A 25020-nucleotide genomic window follows, 5' to 3' on the forward strand; every position below is an offset into this window, starting at 1 on the left:
TCTGTTGACTGAACGTTAAACCCCATTCGGCTTTGATTGTTTGTGTTCACACGGTCATAAAGAAACAGAAGTCGTCGGTCTCCTTGGACTCTATGTTTGTGGTTGGCCGCGAGAGTATCAGATGCAGGAGGCCAGTTAGCCAGAGATGTGTGAATAACACAGAATTACACTTTACATTCCTCAGAGCTTCCCCCGCAGTCCACACACACTGAACAGCACAACCTGCCACCATGAAGATATTTGATTTTTTCATTAAGCTGCTAAGGCTTCTGCCCAAAGATTGAGTATTATCATCTGATCTCTTTGTCTCTTTCTCTTTATCTCCTAGTGTATTTCAAATGTGCCACCAGCGCTTCCAGAATTTTATCTTCGCTGCTGATAATGTGAAAGACATGAGCAAGTGAGTGTGGCTGCATACAAACAAGCATGTTCTTTACCGCTGCATCCAAACAACAAACATTCATGACTTTATAGCTTGGAGAGCATTTCTTTCAAACGGTTTTGTAAAACGTGGCAAAATGTCACAATGATTAGATCTTACTGCACATCTGCAGTCTCTCTTTCATGTGCAAATGATGTGCATTGACCTTTGAATTAAAATAGAATGTGTTAGATGCAATAGCCAACTTTAATCGATTGACATGTTGACTTCAAACAATAGTGGGAGGGAGTTTAGAATAGATTGCATAGATTGACAGCTGAGTATTTTACACTATCTGCATTTTATTAATTAAAGGAATTATACAAGTCAGGTAATGTATACAGACTCACAAGATGAGGATTTTATTCCAATGACAAAATTCCACAATTTAATTTTAAGTACTATTATTCCCCGCTCATTTGGCAAACGATAATTTTAGACCAATATCAATCAACTTAATTTGTCTGGATCTAAAGAGTTTTATGACTTTAATGTCCATTATTTTCATTCCGTTATGAACTCTACAAAGACTCTAATGACTGTGACCTCCTGAGTAGATCTTGAGGAGCTGCAGTAAAGCAGTGAGTCAGACACAGAGAGCAGGAGTGTCCTTCTGTGGCACTGGAGATTGTGTGAATGCACACACCACACACACACACACACACAACTCATTAGGTTTTACACATTCAGGATTTCTCACAGGTCACCTCTGCCCCCTATTGGCCTTCACCTAATACAACACAATACAAATCACAAGGTGCAAATGAAAAGTCGGGAGACATGTGAATTGTTGATAAATTAGTGAGCTCTATTTCTCTCTCTCTCTTTCTTTCAACAGATGGATTAATTGCTTAATTGCTGCCATTCAGAAACATAAGAAAAATGTTCAAAGTCAGCCAGACAATGAAGAAGGTAGGAAAACAACACATTCACATTCAGTTATTTTTAATAGCTGGCATCTTTACGCTGCCAAGTTAAAGCGGTCCTGTGACAGCTCCAAGTTCTGTGAAAATATGCAATGGCGAATTAAATCTGTATTAAAATATCAGCTTTGATTTAGTGAAATGCTACATGAGAGCCTCTTTACATTTTTGTCAATCATTGGACATGCATGAAAATCAGCAGTAAGCTTATGAGTGTTTATTTTGTTTCATGTTATTATGATTCCGTCAGAAATATATTTATTCCACCATTTTATTTTATTCTGTGTGTGTTAATGCATTTTTCATGGTATATATGCTGTTTGTGTAATACTTTGTCTGTGTAAAATGTTTTTGTTGTCAGAATGTTACAGTGAAACTGAATCTGAGGAGGAATCGTCCCGTTCACCACTTTCTCATCGGAAGAAAGTCAATACGGTGAGGGAAAACAGATACATATGCCCGAACGGAGAACAAACACTCCTTTGGTTTCAAGCCTGTATGATCTTATTTTTTTCTGTGGAGTGCAAAATTAGATGCATACACTACAATCCAAAGATTTGGGGTTTAATCAAAAATGCAGTAAACAATACATTTGTGAAATATCATTCAATTTTATAAATAAAATAATTGTTTTCTGTTTTCATATATTTCATATATTATGAAGTTTAATTTAATTCTGTGTTGGCAAAGCTGGATTTTCAGCAGCCATTATTCCAATCTTCAGAAATCGTTCTAAAATGCTGATGTGCTGCTCAAGAAATATTTCTTATATATTCAATGTTGTAAACAGTTGTGCTGCTTAATATTTTTTATGTGACATTATAAAGGTCCTTACTGTCACTTTTGATCAATCGAATTGATCCTGACTAAATAAGAGTAATAAACTTTTGAAATATTTTGTAGAATATTGCCACTTCACCTTCATTTTGTGGAAAAGAGCTGCTTAGATCATCTGCAATAAATACAGAATCTTATAATAAAGAGGATTGTGATTTTTTTTTTCATTATCCAAACTAACATGTGGAAAATGACTGTGTACCTTTCCTTTAGAACATAAAATATTTCTTCTTTCTTTTGTCATAGAAAACTCAATCAAACACACTTCCTCGAACAAAGGGGAAGCAGAACAGAGTGTCTGAGCCAGTTACCATTTCACAAGCAGGGGGCAGTAAAATTGCAGGTAAAGGATAATCCAAAAATGTTATATTCCTCTTTAAATCTTGTATCTTTAAATCCTGATAAAGATAAAATCAGCTTTTTAATAAAAAACTATTCTTTCATTAAACAAGCAAAATCTCACATTGTTTCTCAGGAAATGTAGATGAGATGGATGAAATGTTCCATAGCCTGAAGAAAGGAGGAGTGTCTCTGATTGGTCAGAATCAGCCAACAACTCATGACCAGCTACGTAAATCCTTCATCAAACGCAACAAAAACCCTGTTATCAATGAGAAGATACACACACTCCGTGCCCTCCAGAGCACACTTAAGGTAAGACATGCATTTACAAACACACACACACACACCACACACACACACTAACAACCCAAACTGTTGTTGTTATTATTTACTACTCATGTTATTCATAATAGATGGACAGTTTAAAGTACTAAACAGTCAAACATTTGGAAAACTTAATATTAGTTGTTAATGTTTAAAAAGAAGTCTCTTATGCTCACCAAGACAAAAATATAGTAAAAACAGTAATCTTGTGAAATATTAGAACAATTTTAAAGAACTGTTTTCTATTTTAATATATTTCAAAAATCTAATTTTCACTTTATCCTTCAGAAATCATTTCAATATTTCGATTAAGTGCTTGAGAAACATTAATTTTTATTTATGTTGAAACAGATGTGCTTCTTATTCTTTATGTGAAAACTGTGCTATGGTACCATACAGAAGTTTGGGGAAAGTAAGTTGAAAAGAAAATAAATAAATCCTTTTATTATTATTATTATTATTATTATTATTATTATTATTAAGAATGCGTTAAATTTTGTTACAAAAAAATCACAGTAAATTCTATTTTAAATAAATGCTGTTCTTTTTTAACTTATAGTCATCAAAAAGTTTACACAAAAATAAGTTTTCAACATTAATATAAGATCCATTATTAATCATTGCGTACCAAATCAGCATTATTATAATGATTTCTGAAGTCTCCTATGACACTGAAGTTTTTAATTGTAATACAGTTTCAAAATGTTACTGTTTGTACTTTTTTTTTTTTTTTTTTTGATCAAATAAATGCAACCTTTGCTGAACATTCATGACCACTTTAAAAAAACAGAAAAAAACCTTAATTATTCCAAACCTTTAACTGGTAGTGTATGTTAATACCCAGGTAGAGTAGGTCAGGCACACAGCGGTCTCTTCATTTCTCACTGGCTGCTGGTGTTTCCTAGGCGAAGGAAGCAGAACTTCACCTGATTAACAAGATCCTGGACGACTCGAGTTCTCACCAACAGAAGTACCATCAGTGGAAGGAGTTCAATGAAGACCTGCTGCAGGACATTGAGAGACAGTACAAACAGACGGTCTCGCCAAGCATAGACACCGTGTCCAAAGACCAACAGTGAGGCAAGCACACTGAATCTGAGTGATGAAGAACAGTTGGTAGATGCAGAGACACCTGTTGATGGAAGCTCCACTTCTGCAGAGACACAGGTGCCGATGCAAACGCACACCACAGTCACAGAAGAAAACTACAGAGGACTACTTTTACATATGACACTTCTGCAGGTTTTGTGAACACAACTGTTTCCTTCCTGTACTGTATTAAAATATAGAACGAAACGAGAAATGAAAGTGCAACACTGGGATAAATATATGGATCTCAATTGCAGCCATCTGGGACAGAGGCTTAAGTCAGACAAAAACTGGATGTGTAAAGTCAGACATCTTACGTCTGGCTATTTTACCTGACGTAAGATCTATCATCTGTTGAATCACTATAAACCATCAGTGAATTTATTATGAACTGCATAATGCTGGCAAAAGAACAAATCTAACTTAAAGCACTTGCCAAATGATGTTGATTATACTGGTGTATGTAATTTGAAATATATATATTTTAGATTAATTATTAATATGATGCATTTTTTTACGTCAGGTATGTTTTTAAGGTTTCCCTAAATATGTAAAATATATATATATATATATATATATATATATATATATATATATATATATATATTTCACTAATGTTTCTGGTATGTTCAGACATGATATGCAAGAATGCATTGCTTTTATAAGAATGTATTCTTTTTATAATGTAGACAATTGATGGCAGTGTAGATCCTGAAAACAAGTTTAGTTGGCTCAAAAATTATATTTCCTGAGGAAAAAAAAAAGATATATTTTGTGCATAGTTTGTATTAAATGCCCAGCAATGGTCATTTCCCCAGAATTGCCACACAGTGGCGCCCTGTGTTTTGGTCATGCTTTGGTCACACTCCAGTGCTGTTCATTTGAGTCTTTCAGTGTTTTTAAACATGTAATGGCTGTTTAATTTATATATATATGTATGTATATATATATATATATATATATATATATATATATATATATATATATATATATATATATATATATATATATATATATATATATATATATATATATATATATAAAATATATGCATCAGAAGCTTTATTTTAAATGTCACCAGCCACATTTTTGTTTTGTTTTGTTTATCCAAGACAAAAACTGGTTATAAAGTCAGACATTTTGTCCTAGACTGATTAACTGATCTCTATAAAGAGAGCAGTGAGTGTTAAATGACTTGTGTGCTTTTGTGTCTTCATGCACCTGTAGAGAAAGGAAAAGGTCCCAAAGTTTAATAATAATGTATTGGATGTTTCTGTTAATTTTTGTTTATACACACAAACATGTTAGCAGAGATAAGTAAAAAGAAAGAAATAGAAAGACGAGATTTGAATTATATTTGTAAATTGCCTTGTTTATAAAAAGTGTACAATTACTGTATGTTTATGCAGAGCCAAAGGCAATCTCACCACACCTATTCAACTGAAATAAAAAACAATATATACACACACACACACACACACACATATTTTTACCATACAGTAATTCTGCTGTACTAATAAACTAAAACAAAGTTTTCCTCCTTGCATGATACGTTTTGATGTATTTATTTATTTGTGTGTGTGTGTGTGTGTGTATAAAATTTGATCAGATTATCTTAATCAATCAAGTAAAATGCTTGATTGTCTCAACCCAAAACGTGCACTGGCAAAAAACAAAAAAAAGTAGGGAAAATTGTATCTAAACTCATGACGTGATCTGACCTCAGCTTTTTTGCGATGTGGGAATGTACAGGTCAGGCGGCTCTGTGTTTACATTTAATCATTATTAGTTAGCATGACAAGCCAATAGATGGTTTGAGCAGCTGTGATGACAGAAACGTTACAGACAGTCTTACTTGTTTTCACATGACAAGTAGGGGAGGTCGGGGGGGTGCATTTAATCAGTAGCCTTAGCCTACCACAAATAGAATCACAGTCAGAAACTACACATAGGCTATTTGCATCGTCAATATTGATCAAGTACAGATAATAATAAAATACAGATCAATATATTGCTAGTAAACACTGTTGTTTATCAGCCATACGGCTTGAGCGAAATGACTCAGCACATAGTTCTGGTTTACGCACTTGCGGGAAAAGCCAAAAATGTCAACAGCCTTGAGACACTAGTAGGCTACATTGCTTTCATTTGCTACAGGTTTTAGAAATAATATTTATAGTACTGTCATATTGATGAACAAAAATCTGCCACGAAGCAGACAACTCATACGTTTTATAATGTCTTGTCAACTGAGGGACCACCGTTCACACAGAACGCATCTTTAAATAAGGTGTGACACATTGTTTTAAAAAAAGAAACTTAATGTCTCGAGTCGTGTTTTAAAAAAATGACAAAGCTTAAAGACTCAGTGCTTATTCACAAAACAGTAGGCCTATTATATATATATATATATATATATATATATATATATATACAGTATATATATATTTAAATCGCATGCAGAGAAAAAAAAAAAACGTTCTATGAGCTGACATCCCATCACACCAAGGACGATAACTAGGCTACTGGGTGATTGCTAATAGTTCTTGGTGTGAGCAGGAATTAATGTTTCTGTTAGTGGTTCCATACATATTTTAAAGGGGTCATATGATGCGATATCGTATCCTTTGTCTTTGAAGTGTTAAAAGCTGTTTGTGCACACAGAAAATCCTTACAGTCGCAAAGATTAAAGTCTCAAACCAAAGAGATATTCTTTATAAAAGTGAATGCGCCGATATATAATATCTATATATCAAATAAACATTCAAGCAAATTCATGCAAAGAATGAAGGCGTAACTTTTGTTCTCGCTGTACATTTAATCATTTTTCTGTAGTGTTGTTGCAGCCACCGTCATGTCGTGGAGACACTGTTTCGTTGTGAAAGCCACTTTGGCCTTCCAAAAGAGGTTACATCTACAAATTAGTGGTTAAAGGGCACCTATAATGCTCTTTTACAAGGTCTTGATTTTGTTTGGTGTACTAGAACGGGTTCTCATACTAGGTTGTTCGAAAAACACATTATTTTTACATTATTAAAACAACTCTCTCCCGAGTTTGGCATGAACGGCTCGAATAGTTGCTGTCTCAAATGAAGGCCCGCCTTCTGAAATATTAAATGTGCTGTGATTGGTTAGCTGGGCCAGTGTGTGTTGTGATTGGCTCCACTCTATGCCTGGTCGGGAAATTACATGCCCCTTACCTTCTACGATCTTCAGTGTAAATATTGCTTCAAAATCAAATAAATTTTAGCACGATTTTAACCCAGATTTTTGTAAGCACTATAACCTCTAGCGTGTCTAGTATTACAAAATGATAACACTCGTTGCCTTCTCTAGTGCAGTTTATCAAAGTCCCGTCCCATTCGTCCATATCTGTGATATCACTAATCCCCAAAAAATATGTTGCAGTCCAAACAAGTTGTTCGTTGTAGTTTTTGAAAAGTGATTTCTGTTAAATAAAATATTTCCGTTGGACTTTGAGTTTTGTAACTTTGCAGATCATTTCTATGCTTAAACAGCAACATTACAAACTAACGAAAAGTTAAAAAGCATAAAAGCACCCCATAAGTTTTATTTACAAAACTGTTCCAGAACAGTACAACCCAAATATTCGGGTAAGCACAGACCATTTACTTGAATTTTACAGAGGGAAGTTTCCTGAACCTGGTAAGGGGCATAACATTTCCATCACACGTTTGAGGTATTCGGCCAATCACAATGCACTAGATCACTGGCTAATCAGAGCACACTGTGATTTTCAGAACGATGAGTTTTGTAAAAATCTACACATTTCAGAAAGGCAGGGCATATAGAAGCAACAATAACGTACAGTACTTGGAAAATAATGTTTTTTTTGTTTGTTTTTTTTTACCTTAAACCGCATAACAACAATGCATTACACCAAATACACATATGTTCTTTTTAGCAACATAATATGACCCCTTTAATATAATTCTCTTTAGAAACATCATGTGTTTACCACATCTTATTTGTCCAATTGAAAAACACTAACAGTGCACAATGAGTCATGTGCAAGCTCAATGTGTTTAAACACCAGATAGTCTCTAGGAAACCTTTGGTTCATCTAACAATTCACTTCATACATCTCTGCACTGTCTTTGAATCTCTGCTTGTGGGAGGATGAACACTTCATGCTTTTAAACCCAAGGAGCAGTGCGGCCCCTCCCAGCACCTGTACCCAAGCTCCCACCCAACCGAAATAGAGGGACCCGGCCGGGTGTAACGTTAGTCGTGGTGGCTTGTGTACGTTGAGTCCTTGTGTCTCTGATATGGTTGAATCCACCTCGATCCCCAGCTTCGAAAGATTATGAGTGTACACTCCTAATGCAGCCAGACTGAGCACACCTGCCAGCACCACCAAAAGGCCACCAGCTGCCGCTACACTCCTAAGAGGGATATCGGTCCAGCAGCGGACACCTATGCTGGCAAAGACAATCCCCGCACCGCACAGGAAAAGAGACGACAGCACCATCCCCTGGACCATTCGAACCCGAGCATCCCGCTGGTAGGACCCAGACACAGGCCAGCACTCTTTGACTTCAGAGTGCACCACCTGCAGGCAGCTCTCCCACAGGCCATCTGAACGGAGAAGGAGGAGCTCCGTGGCTCCACCCCGTCCAGCCGCACCCAACCGCGCCTGTCCCTCCCTCCACTGCGGCGTGATCGCTGCAGTGAACACCAGCACAAGGCCCAAGGGAGCAAACACCACCCCCATCAGCATGGACACCGGAGTGTGCATCACGTCTTTGTCTATGTGTAGCTCTTCAGGACGATGTTAAGCTGAATGAAACCACCAGCCAAGACCTGTTGAAAAGAATACAATTTCAGTTATACCCGATCTTCTCGCATCAGATTCAAGAACATTCTTTCATTTAAATTCCCTCAGACACCCGCTGGAAGAAGTACATTCCTGGTTTCACAGCCTGTTGGATCTAAAAGAGAAAGATTGCGTATACGAATGTCTTGTTAGCCGATGACTCTCTCCTTTGAGCTCTAAGAAACATCGTCAGTCCTGGCAACCAGCACAGTGGAGGTAAATGGCCCACTGTTGCTAAGAGACAGGAAACTGGACGATCCTACGGTTGCATCTTTTGTGTTACATCTAAAATGGGACTAGCACTATTAGCCACAGGTGCTAGTCTCTGAACATCATTTTTTGACGCAAATGTGTGATTGAGTTGTCGATGATAGTGTAAACTGGATACATTTTGAAACAGCCTTACGGATATTATACGTAGACAGGAAGCCAGACGTCTGGGAGCTGAGAGACTGTTCCAGAAGACAAGGACAAAAGAGACTCTGCGAATGATGTGATGCTATAAAAAGCAGCTATTTTTAATGCATGAACCCTCGCAGACGCCCAATATATTTTAACAAGTCTGTGGAGCATTTTCATCTTCTAATTGGCTGTTGACCGGACTCTTGACAACATCTCCTTCAAAGGTATCTGTGAGAGGGGTGTGGGTGTACATTTCAACAGTTTGGTCAATAACTGCATGCTCTTAATGTCATGTCTTTCATCACATGAATTTCCTGTTCCAGTCACTTTTGTTGCATGGCAACCCAAAAATAAACATTTAAAAGGGTGCACAGGCACCTGTACATGAATGAAAACAACAGAATCTGCCACGCCAACAAAACGTGGCTACTCACACTGTGACAGCTTTGTCCTAGTTATTAAATATCTGGAAATACAGCATGACAGTGAGATCGGAACCACACGATTTTAAAACAAAAAAAAGATAAAAAACTCATTCCATCTGGAGTAGGATCAACAGGATGAGTCATATGCAAACTATCCACAACAGACACCACAGACAGAAAGCAAAGATGCACTGACCTGCTCTCCTGACCTGGTTTTCAGATGTTACAGTCATCTGCTTCACTATTTGAATCACACAAAACAGAGATGTCATGCTCTCACCTCTCTGCAGAAGAAGTCTTTTCTGATTCTCACTAGTCTTCTGTATGAGGCTTTCGATACACCCCCGTCCTTCTCTCAAACAGACACACACACACAGAGCAACCAGCAAATCCAACGTGTGCTGACTGTAAAATGCAGACTGCCTCCTAAACCATGCAATCAGATGAAAGAAAAAGATGAATTTAAAAAGCCATCCTACTGTCATATGTATTTATCTGGGCTATATTCACATACACCTTACAGTAAATCCCAAAGAAATATGTCAATCAGTAGATGTACAGGAGCTTTGACTTTTTTTGTGCCATTTATAGTCGAGAGTGTAATTAAATTACACTAATTATAAACAAAATATATTTTTGGCTTTCTTGGTGGCACTGAAAAAAACAGCCCATGACTGTATAAATTATATTGACCCATTGACACAGAATCAATTCAATGTGTCATGTTCAGCTGCTCTGACAAATTCATTAAAAGATTCATAAGAGTCAAGTGCTTGTTCATAATTATGACCCACACTTTTTAACAGCGCAGCGGTAGCTGTAAATTATTTCAGCAAGGAAATGTCTTCCAAAAATGACAAAACACTTAAAAAAGTTATGGATTTTGTATTTTATTTTTCCATATAAACGCAGAGGCAGTAAAAAAAGGAAAGCACAGCTTTAATATATCAATATTGTTTGAAAGCAATACAAAGCATTTGAAATGTACAAGTTTTGTGAAGCAAAAAAAAAAAAAAAACTGAAAAGTCACTGATATTCTGATATTTGATATTTGGGTAAGTTCGATATTGCAGTGGTTCGCCCAAACTTTCTTGTCTAAATGTCGGAGGACAAAAGGGCCGGTTGTCCTGACAACCGTTACAGCCCGGCCACACAGATTCGAAATGTGTGGAGCCAGTTTTCCAAATGTAGTGATCGAAACACTGACAGATACGCGGCTCTTTAAGGGTGGAAATGTGCGACTTAAAGGTCTAAAACACTCGTGTGTGTTGGTGGAGCATTTCAGATGTGAAACTAAAAGGCAGAAAGTCACAGCACCCTGACTGGAAGTATGCTGAAGTAACACGCAGCAAGATTAATAAACATGCAAACCACCATTAGAGCATAAAGCAATACAAACGCCTCACATCCTTTCCTAGAAATGCTGGGCCTATTATAAGCAGCAAAGAGGCAGCATCAAAAAAGGCAAGTTTATCTTTGAAATAATAACATATAACTCTTTTAAGATCATGTCAACACACAACATTATGATAATTATGACTATTTACAATTTATATTTACAAAAATGTACCTTGCTGATCATAATTGCTCATGTTATAAAATTATTGTAGATAAAATAATAAAAAAGGTACAAAAGTGGTGAATTGTATTTACACTGTTCAGTATTGATATAACTGAAAATGATATAACTGGCAGGTGAGCTGTTTATATAGAGACAGTTCTGGCGATGCAGAATCTGGTTCATAGTCTCGCTTTTGGATCAAAAGTTCAGAAAGAAGCTGCCAGCAGCACCAGGTGTGGTGTCACTTGTTTATAATGTCATTTATAGCTCCATAAGTGTGATCTGGAAGTGGTTGATGATGATTTCAGTGATCTCGATGAGGAAGGCAGAGTGGTTGCTGTAATGCTCGATGATGTTATCATCCATGTTCACAAAGATCCTGTTGATGGTAAGAAAAAGAGAATAAGTTATAGAAGTTCTTGTTAAAATTCTGGCCCATACTTTATATTTACACATTGCCCGATAACCAAAAAACTGGTGATATAAAAATTTGAGGCTATTTTAATAAATTAAAAATTAATAAAAAATACATAAAAAACAACTCTAAATATTAAAAGCATTTTAAATTCTATAAGTAAATTTAGGCATTACAACATTATAATGTACTGTATGAAAAACGGATATTCATTTGTTTTAAATATTATTAGAGAAACATTTTTAGATTATTACTAAACATTCATTTTAAGTGTGCATAAGATCACTGGAAAAATCATGTAAATGTAAAAGTTTGTGAAATTAGGTATATTTTAAACACCAAAACATTATAAAAACTCCAAAATATGGATAATATCTGATACCTAGTAGTACCATTATCATGGAGCCAAACATACAAAACCTCCAAAGTTAAAGGTTATCTCTAAAGTTGCTTCTCATCTGCACAAAGACCACAGTGCTTTAACTCGGCACCTGGTCATTGTCATTTGTGGATTACTACACAATTACGTATTTCAGTCATTATGACTGGATTGAGCTGTTGAGTGACACTGAATGATATACAGATGAACTGTGCCCTACCAACTGCTGAAAGAAACCTTAAGCATTCCTCTACAATTTTCTAAAGCATTCATCATTTCTTCCCTAAGGGCAGACCCTGATTTAGATCCTTAAAAACACAAATCTCATGACTTATGCAAACAATTATTTGGCACAACAGTCATCTCTACTGGCCAATATGTATGCGGTGTGCGGGTGTATGACAGACTAACAGCGAGATCTTGCCAGCTCTCCCTGCCCTGAGGATGGAGGGAGTCTGATTGAAGATTGGGGCGAGAGCATGAGCGAGAATGTGGCCCAACCTGTCCCTATCACCTCAGCCATATCATCAGCTAACGGCCTGGGGAAAGTTGAGCCCCAGGTTACACAGCTCTAGGCTAGGATGATTACAATAAAATGCCTTTAATAGAGTCCTGGACATGTTTCTTTGACCTATGTAGGTCAAACGCTCCTTAAATGCTCCAGTGGGCTGTGAAATATGGTCATTCAATGATATGCTTTACTTATACTGCCTTATACTTTATGATGCACTGATTTGAGTTATTCCCACACATGTTCTTAAATGGATGCACAAACAGGTAAGCGCCAATGTCTACACTGTGTCATGGGTGATCACCAACAATAGAGATAAATGGTGTTTTCAGAGCCTGGCCTCAATGGGTTGCACATAGTGTCTCTTACACAACCAGACGCCAGTGCTGGCTTCCTATCAAAACCACCATCTCTACTGTTTCTACCTGAGCTTCATAAACACAAAAAAACAAAACAAAACATGAGTCTACCTATGTTGAAATCATCTTGTCTTCCTTCTTTTGTTTTTCTTTTAATTTTTTTTTTCTTTTTTTTTTTGAAGGGGAGCAGCAATCATCACATTCCAAACACTATAGATCTCCAGTCAACCCGGTCTGTCAACTTTGCTTCCTGGCAGCTTGTTGAGATGGAGCTCAGATTATAAGAAAAGGGTTTAACAGCCGTTCATCCTCCGTGAAAGAACATTTCGACATCCCTCTATCCATGCTCGGGACTTAATCACAGTTTGCAACAGTCCCCAAACGTTTTTTTGCCCAGTGGAAATTAGCTTTGAAATGTCTCACTCACCCTCTTTTGCACTTCTTGAAGATCTTCACAATGGTGTCTTCTTGCATACCGTACTTTTCTGAAATCTGAGGAGGCAGAAGTGACATGAGTCAGATCTTAGGTACAGTTACTCTCAAGGTCGGAGGTGAGATTTTCACAAAAATGTGTAACGGAAAGAGACGTTGAAAAACCCACCGCTTCTCTCAGGCCCTTGAGGGTTGGCGTGTTCAACATAAGGGCATCGAATACTTCCTCAGTCTCTCGCCTGACGTACAGAAGAACTGAGAACAAAATAAAGAATCTACCATTAAAACACTGTGGCGGGTTTGTAGCTCAAATTGATATGTTTCCAGGTTACTGCATTTCTTCCATACCTCTCTGTTGCTCGTCTCGACGGGCTTGTTTGCTCGGTGGGGAGCTGCCCTGGTCGCCGGCGTCTGCGTAACAGTTGGGACGTTTCAGTGATGTCCTGTCATTTTCCTCCAGGCTAACAGGAGGCACCTGGACAATAACAAACAGATAAAATCAAGGTTGTTAAAATGTGTATTATAGTTTCATGTCTCTTGCGTGTTCACACGCTGATGATTACAATGATAGCAACTTTATCACAGTGACATCTCAAACAATAAGAGGTGCGACAATGCAGAAAAAACGTAGGATGATCGCATGACCTCCTAATCCTTTACTAATATGCCAAAGTCACTTTTATGGGCTGTGACTACATGTAAAAAGGCCAAAGGACTAATTATATGAAATTATGTCGAAATTTAAGTGAGAATTGCGCTAGTCTGGACTGTGGGAAAAAGGCCTGTCGGAACAGCCTCCATCCCTCCTCTCTTAGGCTGTGTAAACACAGCTGAAAAGCATCTCTTCAACACCCTCAGAAGAAGTGTGTGTGCATGTGTTTGAGCTCCCATGGGTTAATCCCTGTGTCAGTCAGCATGGCCGTCCCCCACTCAGGTGAGTTTCGCTCACTGTCATGTAAACTCAGGAGCGCACCAGTTAGCATGTCTGATCTCGAGATCACTTTCTCCTATTCTTTTCCAAGCCCACTTCTTTCCCACTGCATTTTTTCCCACACTTTTCCTCACGTGCTCCCATACTGTCAGCCCTCAGGGTGTTGGTGAACATGACTCAACAATGCTATGGTAAGCCGCAATTCCTAGGATATAGGGAAGAGCGTGTGTGTGTGTGTGTGTGTGTGTGTGTGTGAACGACAGACGTACCAGGCCACAGCGCTGCATCGTGCTGAAGTGCATCTCTGGGATGAATAAAACAGGTTGCGTGACATGATCGTCTAGAGTTTTAAAGTAGGTAGAGTCCTTTCCAACAGAGCTGGAAACTAGGGCCTGTTTACAACCTAAAGAGAAGAAAATCAGCTTTAATAGAACACTTGAAAATGTTTCTTGAATGCATGACTAACAAAAACTAGACCCTGATGGAAAATACAGTTTGGCTAATGGCCCACAGGTAATTTGAGTTTGACAGCCTGCTTTTGCACATCATTGAAAATATGTGCTTAAAATCTTGTTTTGGTTTCGTCTTGTGCCAAATTAGTAGGAAATCCTAAGTAGCCGGATAGCTGAGCATTTCAGTGGCTTGGGTCAGAACATGGACACCAAACGGCAAGGATATGTATTGTGTTTGCTTTATGCTTTTGGTAGGGTGGGAATGGGTGTTTTCTGACAGTCTCAGGCTGTAATTACATGACTGACAGCACTCACTGTTATTGCTGGAGTCTGCAACATTCTTGGTCCTCCTCTTGCTTCTCTTCCTCTCCTCGTCTCTCATCTTCCTTTCTGCCCCCTGCAAGCATTCAAGGACAATAAAACATTTAGAATCTTAGCAATTAAAAACTGATCTGGCATATTAGAAAAGCTTAAGAAACACTTAATTAACCAATAATTAATGATACAAGAGAGTTTTTAACTGCACAGATGCTTGCACTTTTTATGTACGAGAAATTAAGAAAACATTTGACAAAAACAATGTTTTATTACATATGTCTTTTCAAAACTATTCTTGTAAACAACTCGGAGATCATATCTCGTTGACATGCCAGCTGTGCCGTAAATATGCATTTGATCCAGCTAGAGAAACCACAGCTATGCAGTAATGCACTCAGTTCCCCTGCTGCTGCTAAACCAGTCAGACGTGTGTCAAATCTAACCTTCCCATCATGCATTTCCCCCACACAATGTCAAACAGCTAACAACTATGGCCACAGTGGAACACACAAACGGCCTTTAAGTAGATGAGAGAGATAAGGTGGTCCGGTGACATTTATCTGATCAGCGCAACAAAAGAGATCAATAGGAATCAGAAGATAGAGGTACCAAAAAGAGTAAGGGTGAGAAACACAGAAATAAAACGATAGAATGACGCAGTTATGACGCAGTTCAAGATGAGCCAAATAAATGATAGAGAGCCAATGCACGCCCTGATAATGAAACTTTATGTTTCTGATCCAACTTAACATTTTATTAATCCTTGAAATGCATGTGTGCATCTTTTCATGCTGCTATAAGATTGTCTTGGATATTGCTTCTTCCAACAAAATTTTTAAAGATAAAAATAGAATTATATTATTATAAATAAAAATATTCTAAATGTAAAATATTTATATGTATTTAAATATTTATTAAAGATATATATTTTAATATTGATTTTTTTTTTTTTTATCTATCTTTTTTATTTGTTGGGGACTGGCTCACCTTATCGCAGAAGATCTTGACCTGACAAACAGCTCTGTGAATGAGACGGTTGCTCCCTGAGCTGAAATCATACGTGTCGATCTGAAGATTGAGGGGAAGACCTTTGACCCCCTTCTGCGAGGAGAAGTCAGTGCTCAGAGAATTGATGCCAATGTGCACCTGCAAAACACAACAGACACATGAAATCTCAAGAAAGCACTTCGGCAATCAGGAAGCAGGGTTTGTTATTTTACAGAGAGAAAAAAGTTAAAAGCCTTGAACAAAAGGAAGGGTCAGGAATGAGACACATTAAATGTGTCATATGCAAATGAATGTTCCATATTCCAATTCCAATTCATTTCAAAAGAAAAGGAGTGTCCATACGGAGAACAACATAACAAGATCCAACATGTTGGAACAGGAGATAAAACAACAATAAAATAAATGATCATATGTAATATGATGGTTTATGAATAAATGAGTGAGCAGGTCTGATTTCCAAAAATTTATAGTTCTTCATAGATGCTGACTGATTTGGCACAACAAAGTTGAATAACAATTGGAATATTTGTAGTAAAATGTTGATTTTTAAAACGTATTGTTGCTAAATTGCTTGGCAACCAAATAATGTTAGATGCTAGACTAATGAATTATATTACTTGGTGAAAGAATTATTTTATTTGGATTATTAGCTAAAAATATTAAACTTTTAATTTGTAACTAGCTGTTGCTGATATTTCATTAAATCAATAAACGTGCATTACAGTTATTGTATTCTTTCTCTCTGTCTCTGCTCCACCTTCTCTGAGTTTCGCTGTTCCACCCATCACTATCCTGGGGGCACGCTGAAATGCCCTACTTCTCTTTTTCTCCTTCCAAGCTTCCTTCCCTCCCTCCCTCCCTCCCTCATTCTTTCTTTCTTTCTTTTTTTCTTTCTCTTTCTTTTTTTTTATTCGCTGTGATGACAGTTGCCTGAGGAGGCCACATACCGTAGATACCACTGCTCTCTGACACTCCTCTAAATCCTCCTCCTTTCAACCCCACTTAACGAAAACAGGCGACAGGTGGATCTGTGTATGTGCTTGTACCTTTGCTTCTTCACCGGTGTTCCAGATAAAGGACAGTGCGTTGAAAGCCACCTCTTCAACGTTACTCACTCCACAGAAAACTTCCTTGTAGTCAGCTGAGAATTAGTATAGAAGAATGTATTAATATAAATTGTATGAAATTAAACACTCATGAATCAAAAATAAATAATGTCTGACTTTAAATCTAATGATGGGTGAAGCCAGTTACCAGTATATAATAAAAGCATTCTTCATTTTCTTAATCAGTATTGTCTTGTTTTCCAGAATTAATTATTTACAATGTTTATGCATAAAATAAAAATGTAAAATATTTGCTAATGAGGTATGCTAAAAAAAAGAAAGTTACATATGATCTCAGAAAATATTTAGATGTTTAGAAATAGACCAAATAGAATAAATACATCTTGATATAGTGATAGTGAGGAAACATACCGATATCAATGACTCTCTGTTTAACAGTAGGCTGTCGAGCGTGCCAGTGGTTCCAGTACTTCAGCTGCATCTCAGGACTCTTGTCATTCTCAAACACAGCCATGATCACCGTCTGAGAGAGCAGAAAAGGAAGAAAAAGGAACATAATAAGAACCTGTTACTTTGTGTTTTTTAGAGAGTGGTGACTCCCTGTAGGACAAATGCTAGTCTTTTTGTTTTTTATCAAGCGTTGTTTTATGTCACTACACTAATACCCTTTCTATTTTGTCACTGACCATAGCAGTGTATGCTTTAACAAAACAGCCAGTCTGTCACACCTACAATATGCAAGGGCATATGAGTTTGGAAGTTTTAGGAGACTTCCCCCAAAGCTTCTTTGCTGTTGCATGCCATGGTTACTGAATGACAAAATGTCATTTAAAAAAAAAAAAAACTAATCGCTCTTTCTCTTTGGAGCAGGTTACTTAGATCAAACATGTTATATGGCAAGAATACATTTCCATTATGTCTGTCTGAAAGTAAAACTTACTTTCACTTTGCTGCATGACACCCCAGCAGTGCTGTCCACTCCCTGCAGAGTGATGGGGTAAAACTGTCCCTTATTGAGGTACACCAAGGGTATCTCTGTTGTCTTGTGCTGGGAAGCTTGTGGGGTACCAAGAACAAACTGGAAGTCATTCCTGTGAAAAATATTCAAATTAATTTCATGCAATAGCACTGCTCAGTTTTTACATACTAATATCTATTGCTTTTTATAGCTTGCATAAAATCACCAAATGATATGTTTTATGTAGGAAGAAGAATGTGAAGCTGTTTAAAAACAAAAAGGCTTAGACAGTTTAGAAGCCTGTCGCACCTGTATCTGTCTGGAGGCGAGTTGGAGTAGGACTCTGAGTATACAGGGCTCGTCTGTCTCAGAAATGTGTTGTAAGGAAGAGGCTGCTTTTTGAAGACAACAAACAGAAGTGTCAGAAATGTATGATAATTATAGAGAACAAAGCACCTGTTTTAGGCAATCATGGCATATTTTAGAATCTGTTGGGATGGCTCAGAAACTAGGAAGTAGAAAAATTACATGAATACATTTTATATTTTATATGGGTTTTAAAATGTTCTGCAAACCTCAGGGGTCACCTCCAGAAAGGGATGCTCAGATGGCCATGATTTCTGTGCTGGGTGCAGGAGGGGGTACAAGGTGTCCCCGGTGTAGCTGTCGGTGCTCTGTAAACCTTGCTTTGAGTGACCGGGGGAAATACTTTCAGAAAGCAGCTTCATGATGTGAGCGTTCTCCAGCGTGGCCAGCTCAGGGGAAGAGCTGTTCCCTGCCCTGAGAGATAAATGACAGTACAAATTGTGACCCTACAAGCTGCAGATTATCATTTTTTTTACGCTACTCCATCATTAATGCTCTTCACACAGGGTTAACTGTTAGCTGCCTAAGCAATAATGAAAAAGTGTTAAAGTCAATAAAAGCTTTGCTCAATCTCTGCATTGTTTATGGAGCTTTCTTTGCATGAAAAGCAAACCTAAACACTGGGCGGGAGCTGTTTGCACCTAAAGCCAATTTTTTTTCTCTCTCTCTCTGTTTGAGTTTCTCGGTACATCGAGAAGACTAACAAGCTCTATAGGCAGCTATTTTTCACTTGCACAAAAGGGTGCTGTGTAGTGACTCAGTCTTTTTGGGATGGGTTGAAGAAGAGGATTAACAGCTGAACCAGCTCTGACCTCAGATAATCTTTAGCTAAATTACTCAACCTACCAATATACTAGAAGGAGAATATGTGACATTTTACATCTGGATAACCTACTGTCAAGACATATTTTCATCTTGCCTTCTCTCTTATACTATGTACAATGTATACAATATTTGCTTCTACTTTATGTTTAGTATAAAAGTGTTTTGAGTGACTCATAATTCATAAAAGTATATGGTCAAACTTACCTCTCAATGTGCATGCTGCTTTCACGGGCACATGTTGTCATCTTCTGCTCTTTTGGGGTCTTAAAAATAATACATTTATAATATTATTTCGGTAATAATACAAATTAAATATATTAAATAATCTTTTTTTATATTATTTTTACAAATCTATTTTTGTGTTACCTTGCAGGCCTCATAGAGGAAACTTAGAGTTGCAAATTCTTCATCTGATGACAGTCTAGGTTTAGTCTTGCTGATGTCACTGCTGTCCATGCAAGGCCAAGAGTCCATAATGTAATTGTCTGGATAGCGTAAGTAGTTGAAACTCTCGTTCTGTTGTACCATGAGAGCCCTAGGCGAAAATAGAAGGAGATATAAGCATAGATAAAACAGCAAGCATTCTCGGGGACTGCGACATGTGACTTTGCATGTATTGGTAGTGTGATGTATGGCGAAATAATGAACAGCTTAAACATCACAGAAATGTGCCTCTGGTTCACGGAAAACTTTCAGTGACAAAATCACAGACTTCAGTGAAGCCAGGGTGCAAGAGCTGATGCTCTTCATCCAGACTTTAAACTATATAATACTCAAGAAAGTTTCCACAATCACATCATTTCAGGCAAAAAAATGACTATATGTCGAGAAACAGTGGTAAATCTGACTTTCTTTTTTCATTTGTGCTCCTTAGGGCAGAAACTCTTGTAATAGATCAATGGTCAGAAGCAAAGCCTAATTGAAGGAACTTAATTTTATTTTAACACAAGCACCACAAACAAAAGACAAGGATTTGAAGAGGATCACTAAATTCTCAAAGAGTTAGATTTGTTTTGGGGCTTTCCATAACTACTAGGATTAGCAATGAGGTGGTCTGCTATGGTAAGCTAAAACACAAACCAACCTGTTTAGGCACCTGTGCTCACACTAAATGAATGAGCAATTTCTGTTGATTTATTTATCTTTAAACTGTGCAGACTTTTCTAGATGAAGAAAAACCCTAGCAAATACCCATACTTTCTAATTGTAGGCACCAGCATATTGACATAGACCTGACCTCTGACACATTAGCACCAGACTAATGTTTTCTGTTTTTATGCACTCGGGCCCCTAGAACAGTTACACCAGGCTGTAAGAGACAGAGTGTGCGTGTTTGGGTCCTGGTGTCAACTTTCAGCAGAAATGATCTTAATGTGCTCAATTATGTGCGGGCCAGTTTACACATGAGCAGAGGGAGAGTGGGAGAAGACGAGAGAGACATTACTCAAGAGGAACAGACAGCTCTGAGCGGTGAAACTGCAAACTATAACACACCCCTCAACAAAATCATATGAATCATATGAAACAAGATAGGGTTTTTTTGTATTCCTACATTAACTGCTCATTTGAGAATGTCTGGACAGTGGCTAATAATATATATAATAAAGTCTAACCCTTAATCTAAAAAAATAAAATTTTCAGGATTTTTGGAAAGCAATCAAAGCCATGAAATTTTAGTTACAAAAAGGTATTTGTGTTCAACACAGCCAAGCAAAGAAAGCCCCAGCTAGAGCATTATCAATTTAATGCAAATAAATATCAATTTCACTTACTCAATCTCCTTGGTCATGACTCCTCTGACAGGCAGTGATGATAAAATCCTTAGTTTGTAAACGTGTCTCTTCTCTCAGATGTGTTTGTCTGTGTTTGTATGTCTGGCTGAATGTGTATGTGTGTTTGTATCCTGATAAATGAAGTGGTTTGATTTGTAACCACATAATCTCTCTCTATTTATTCACCTAGCAAGTTTGCTCTGATTGGCTGCCAGCCTGAGACAGGTGTGTGATAGGACAGGTGTTTCCTCAATGTTTCTGTGCTGGAGAGAGAGAAACTCCAGCATGTGTGTGAGTGTGTTTGGTGGGGGGTGGGGGGGGGCTAACTCATTAACACCTAATATAAAAGACTGAAAGTCTCCAGCTACAGGTGTGAAATGCATCTTATTCGGGATCAGAAACTGAAGGCACTGGTGTAAGAGCAAGGTTTTAACATGCAAATGAAATATTGTGTCATTCTCAATCTCTGACAGAATGACAAAAGAGGGTTTTGAAAACATGGTATTTATGGCTTTCCACCACTTTTTTCTATTTTGAAAAACAATATAACAAGAACATTCCTTTAATTACTTTCCCATTACATGCTATATTAAGCTTTTCTAAAATATGTTTATATGTGTGTCATGCCAGTTGCAAATTAAATTAATATTACTTTTCTCAAAAAAAAAAAAAAAAAAAAGATTCTGTCAAAACATGTTTTCTTGGTTGTGTAGCCAGCAACAAAACAATTCCATCGTTTATTTTTTAAAACATTTTGTGAACACTACTTTTCTACTGATGTTACTGGAAGAATGTTTGTTCATAACTGTGAGAGAACTTTACCAAAGCGTTCTCTGTTTGCTGAATGCATGCATGATTTGCAGAATAAAATCCACCTTGTCAGAATCATATATCAAATATGAATCTGCATCACAGACAGTAACTGATGCAGACAGATACTTTCTTTTGAATCTTTAAAATATAAAAAATATATATATATATTATAAGTTGTGTGTTTTACTTAGTAGAAATAATGATAGATTTAGTATATTTTTTCTATACGCAGTATAGAATACACAGTATTTCAGTGTTTGCATATCATATCTATGCATGAATATATAGCAGACATGCTTGTGTTCATGTGTGCACATTAATCTGAGTTTTGTTAAGACCTCAACGAATCTGGCATTGTGTGTGTGCTCTGCGGCCTGTCTCCACACACACACCCACACAGATTCACACATGCACACACCTCAGACCCCTTGGGCATTCTGGATTTGAACCGAAGAAAATGTGCTGAAGAAATAGATTAGAAGAAGTAAGGAAGGAATTCAGGAATGCTGATAACACTGTAGTGGTTTACAGTAAATGAGCGTGAGTTCCTGGACACAAATGCAATTTCTCACTAATAACATACATACATATATATATATATCAGGAACACACAGTGTTTATTTCTGTTCTATTGTCATATTTCAGCAGGGTTTTATTAAGTGCTATTAGTTTATCTCAAAATAAAATGCATATTCTCATCTCTATTATCTCTTCATGATGGAGTTCAGACAAATATTCAAATACATAATTTGCCGTGTTGGTTCCTGTATGCCTGTAAACAAGTTTCTGCATATTTTCTCTGGCATTATCATATGACTGAACAGAATCACACTGATCCTTGATATAATGTTAGCAGATCTAATATCAGACTAAGCAGCAAGTGTGTGAACAGCCTCGTTGAGATCCAATGAGTTCTGCTGGAAGTGAGAACATAAAGGGAAAGAGCCATTAGAGCAAGGAGCTTTTCTAAAGGGATCATTTCACACCTAGAAACCATGCTGAACACTCAGAAACCAGAGTAAATGCACCATCACTGAGGTACATGCAAGAGAAAGCAAATATAAAGAAAGAAATGGATGGGAAATGAATATAAGAAGTGTTCCCACATCAGATGAAATAAAATATAAAGTGAAGCCCAAAATCCACTATTGAAAATACTTCTAATTTAGCGTCTATTATTTGAATACACATGATAATCATGTTGTTCAGCATGATTTGAGATGATGCAAAGATCTGTACAAAAAGCCACATCAATGTCACAAATGTACTTATATAGTTAGCTCTAGAAATATATATATCTTAAATATATCTTATTCCATTCGTGTCAGTGTGTTTATGTGTTAAATGTTACAATATCCTAAAAGATTCTTGAGGTGCAGGCTCAAATTTGATTTGGAATCCCAGATTTTGTATGATCGTTTGATATTTAAGCATCACATCACCAGAGATTAATTATCTATATGAGCCGTTCATCATCAGAGCTGAATATAATAAGCAAAATCAGTGTCAAAAAGTCTGTTCCAGTGTATTCACAGACCTGTCAATGCTCTGCGTCTGTCATACACTGATATTTATATTAATACTGCAGGATAAATCTATTAAATGAGAAGAATGATAAAAAAATGACATCCAAACAACATAATTCATCACAATCTACAAAAACACACCTTATAACCTTGATACAGTGGCTCTACTTCTATTGTTTTCCTCCTTGAATGAATCACCTCTGCTCATATTATTCTCATTTTTATTATGTTGCATAAATTATCTTCATATTAACTTGTAATGCATATGTGAAATCTCACTTTTTTTTAATCTGATTTTGGTAAAAAAAAAAAAAAAAAAGTTCTTTGGTTGTTCTAAAGGGGAAATTATGTTCTATTTAGTCTAAAATGTGCAAGATAGCATTTGAGATGTATTTGAGAAGAGACACGCTCTGAAAGATTCAGCTCAATTGTGATTGCACATTCAAACGTCCTCTTAGTCCAAACACAGTAGACCCAGTGAAACTGCCAGATGTTACTCAAGATGTGATTAAAATCTATGACTTAGGGTCAAACGCCCAGATCAGTCTGAATCATTCAGAAGGGATCAGGACACACACACACACACACATTGTAATGGTAAAATTACTGGTGGCAGAGGCGTGACCTGTAATATTTATTGGTCAGATCTAATCCTAGTTTCAGGCTATCCTGTGACTGTCGTAACTGAAGGACACTGAGTATGAAAACACACACTGACATACCTGCAAGATACAATTGTCTCATATTTCCTTATTGGGATTTTGTCTGCACCTAAATGCTGTAACAGAAGAGCAGAAATGGTAATTTACATTAAATAAATTATATATATATATATATATATATATGCACACAGGAGGAAGTTGTGGCCTAGTGGTTAGAGAGTTTGACTCCTAACCCTATAGGGTTGTGGGTTTGAGTCTCGACTGAGGTGTCCTTGAGCAAGGCACCTAACCCCCAACTGCTCCCTGAGTGTCATCGCACGTGTGTGTGTGTGTGTGTGTGTGTGTGTGTGTGTGTGTGTGTGAGTGAGTGAGTGATTGCAAGCACTTTGGGTCGGTTAAATGCAGAGCACGAATTCTGAGTATGGGTCACTTGGCTGAATGTCACTTTCACTCACTCTCTCTCTCACTCTCTCTCTCTCTCTCTCTCTCTCTCTCTCTCTCTCTATATATATATATATATATATATATATATATATACACACACACACACACACACACATATATAAATATATATCATATGTCATATATATGTCATTATTCAATTAGTGGAACATTTAGGATAATTGATAAAGAAAAATAATTATGGTTTAGAGAATATATTAAAAGAACCTCAAAACATTTTATATATATATATATATTTTTTTTTTACAAAATATTTTATCAGAGAGCATGTTTATTACACCAAACTGGTATTAAAAGATTAATTCAACTTTAACTGACTGATAACCTATCATTTTTTTCTTGAAAAGAGAGAAATACTATCATATATTAATGTAACAAAATTTGCTTGATAAAGGCCATGAATAAAACGTTACATCAGGAAATGTGATTGTTTTAACTGAAAAAGTTTCATTTTCCAAATCCCTCCAAATCTAACTTGTCAACTATTAGCTTGTCATTTCTTAACATCACCTTTGAAATAAATTATATAAATAGATTTTAAAGCGGCACACAAACACACTGTTCTCCTGCCTCATATAAAGTTTGTGCTATTGTGTGTGTTAG

General features: G+C 36.9%; 3 protein-coding genes across 5 annotated transcripts; 1 reads left to right on the forward strand and 2 right to left on the reverse strand.

Moving 5' to 3' along the window:
* Window positions 1-292: 292 nt before the first annotated feature.
* LOC113095984 (connector enhancer of kinase suppressor of ras 1-like) lies at window positions 293-3926 on the forward strand. The gene is made up of 6 exons (XM_026261360.1): window positions 293-400; window positions 1260-1333; window positions 1706-1779; window positions 2428-2524; window positions 2657-2835; window positions 3753-3926. Exons 1-6 carry the CDS (start codon window positions 339-341, stop codon window positions 3924-3926), a joined length of 660 nt encoding a protein of 219 aa, XP_026117145.1. The 5' UTR covers window positions 293-338.
* Window positions 3927-7446: 3520 nt separating this feature from the next.
* LOC113095993 (claudin-23-like) lies at window positions 7447-10169 on the reverse strand. 2 transcript variants are annotated; one of them, XM_026261369.1, is made up of 2 exons: window positions 9881-10169; window positions 7447-8760 (listed from the first exon to the last, which is right to left on the reverse strand). In XM_026261369.1, the coding sequence occupies exon 2, from the start codon at window positions 8693-8695 to the stop codon at window positions 8021-8023; it is 675 nt and encodes a 224-aa protein (XP_026117154.1). In that variant the 5' UTR covers window positions 8696-8760; window positions 9881-10169; the 3' UTR covers window positions 7447-8020. The 2 variants fall into 2 exon arrangements, with proteins under 2 accessions (XP_026117154.1, XP_026117153.1); XM_026261368.1 differs by having other exon boundaries at window positions 9797-10169.
* Window positions 10170-10486: 317 nt separating this feature from the next.
* LOC113095983 (grainyhead-like protein 3 homolog) lies at window positions 10487-21114 on the reverse strand. 2 transcript variants are annotated; one of them, XM_026261359.1, is made up of 15 exons: window positions 20955-21114; window positions 19549-19717; window positions 19387-19445; window positions 18567-18771; window positions 18301-18383; window positions 17974-18124; window positions 17445-17556; window positions 17013-17107; window positions 15946-16104; window positions 14956-15037; window positions 14458-14591; window positions 13606-13732; window positions 13427-13512; window positions 13253-13317; window positions 10487-11540 (listed from the first exon to the last, which is right to left on the reverse strand). In XM_026261359.1, exons 1-15 carry the CDS (start codon window positions 20969-20971, stop codon window positions 11423-11425), a joined length of 1662 nt encoding a protein of 553 aa, XP_026117144.1. In that variant the 5' UTR covers window positions 20972-21114; the 3' UTR covers window positions 10487-11422. The 2 variants fall into 2 exon arrangements, with proteins under 2 accessions (XP_026117144.1, XP_026117143.1); XM_026261358.1 differs by having other exon boundaries at window positions 18301-18386.
* Window positions 21115-25020: the final 3906 nt, after the last annotated feature.

The sequence above is a fragment of the Carassius auratus genome, unplaced genomic scaffold (genome assembly GCF_003368295.1).
Source record: "Carassius auratus strain Wakin unplaced genomic scaffold, ASM336829v1 scaf_tig00215828, whole genome shotgun sequence".
In the NCBI taxonomy this organism is placed as follows: Eukaryota; Metazoa; Chordata; class Actinopteri; order Cypriniformes; family Cyprinidae; genus Carassius; species Carassius auratus.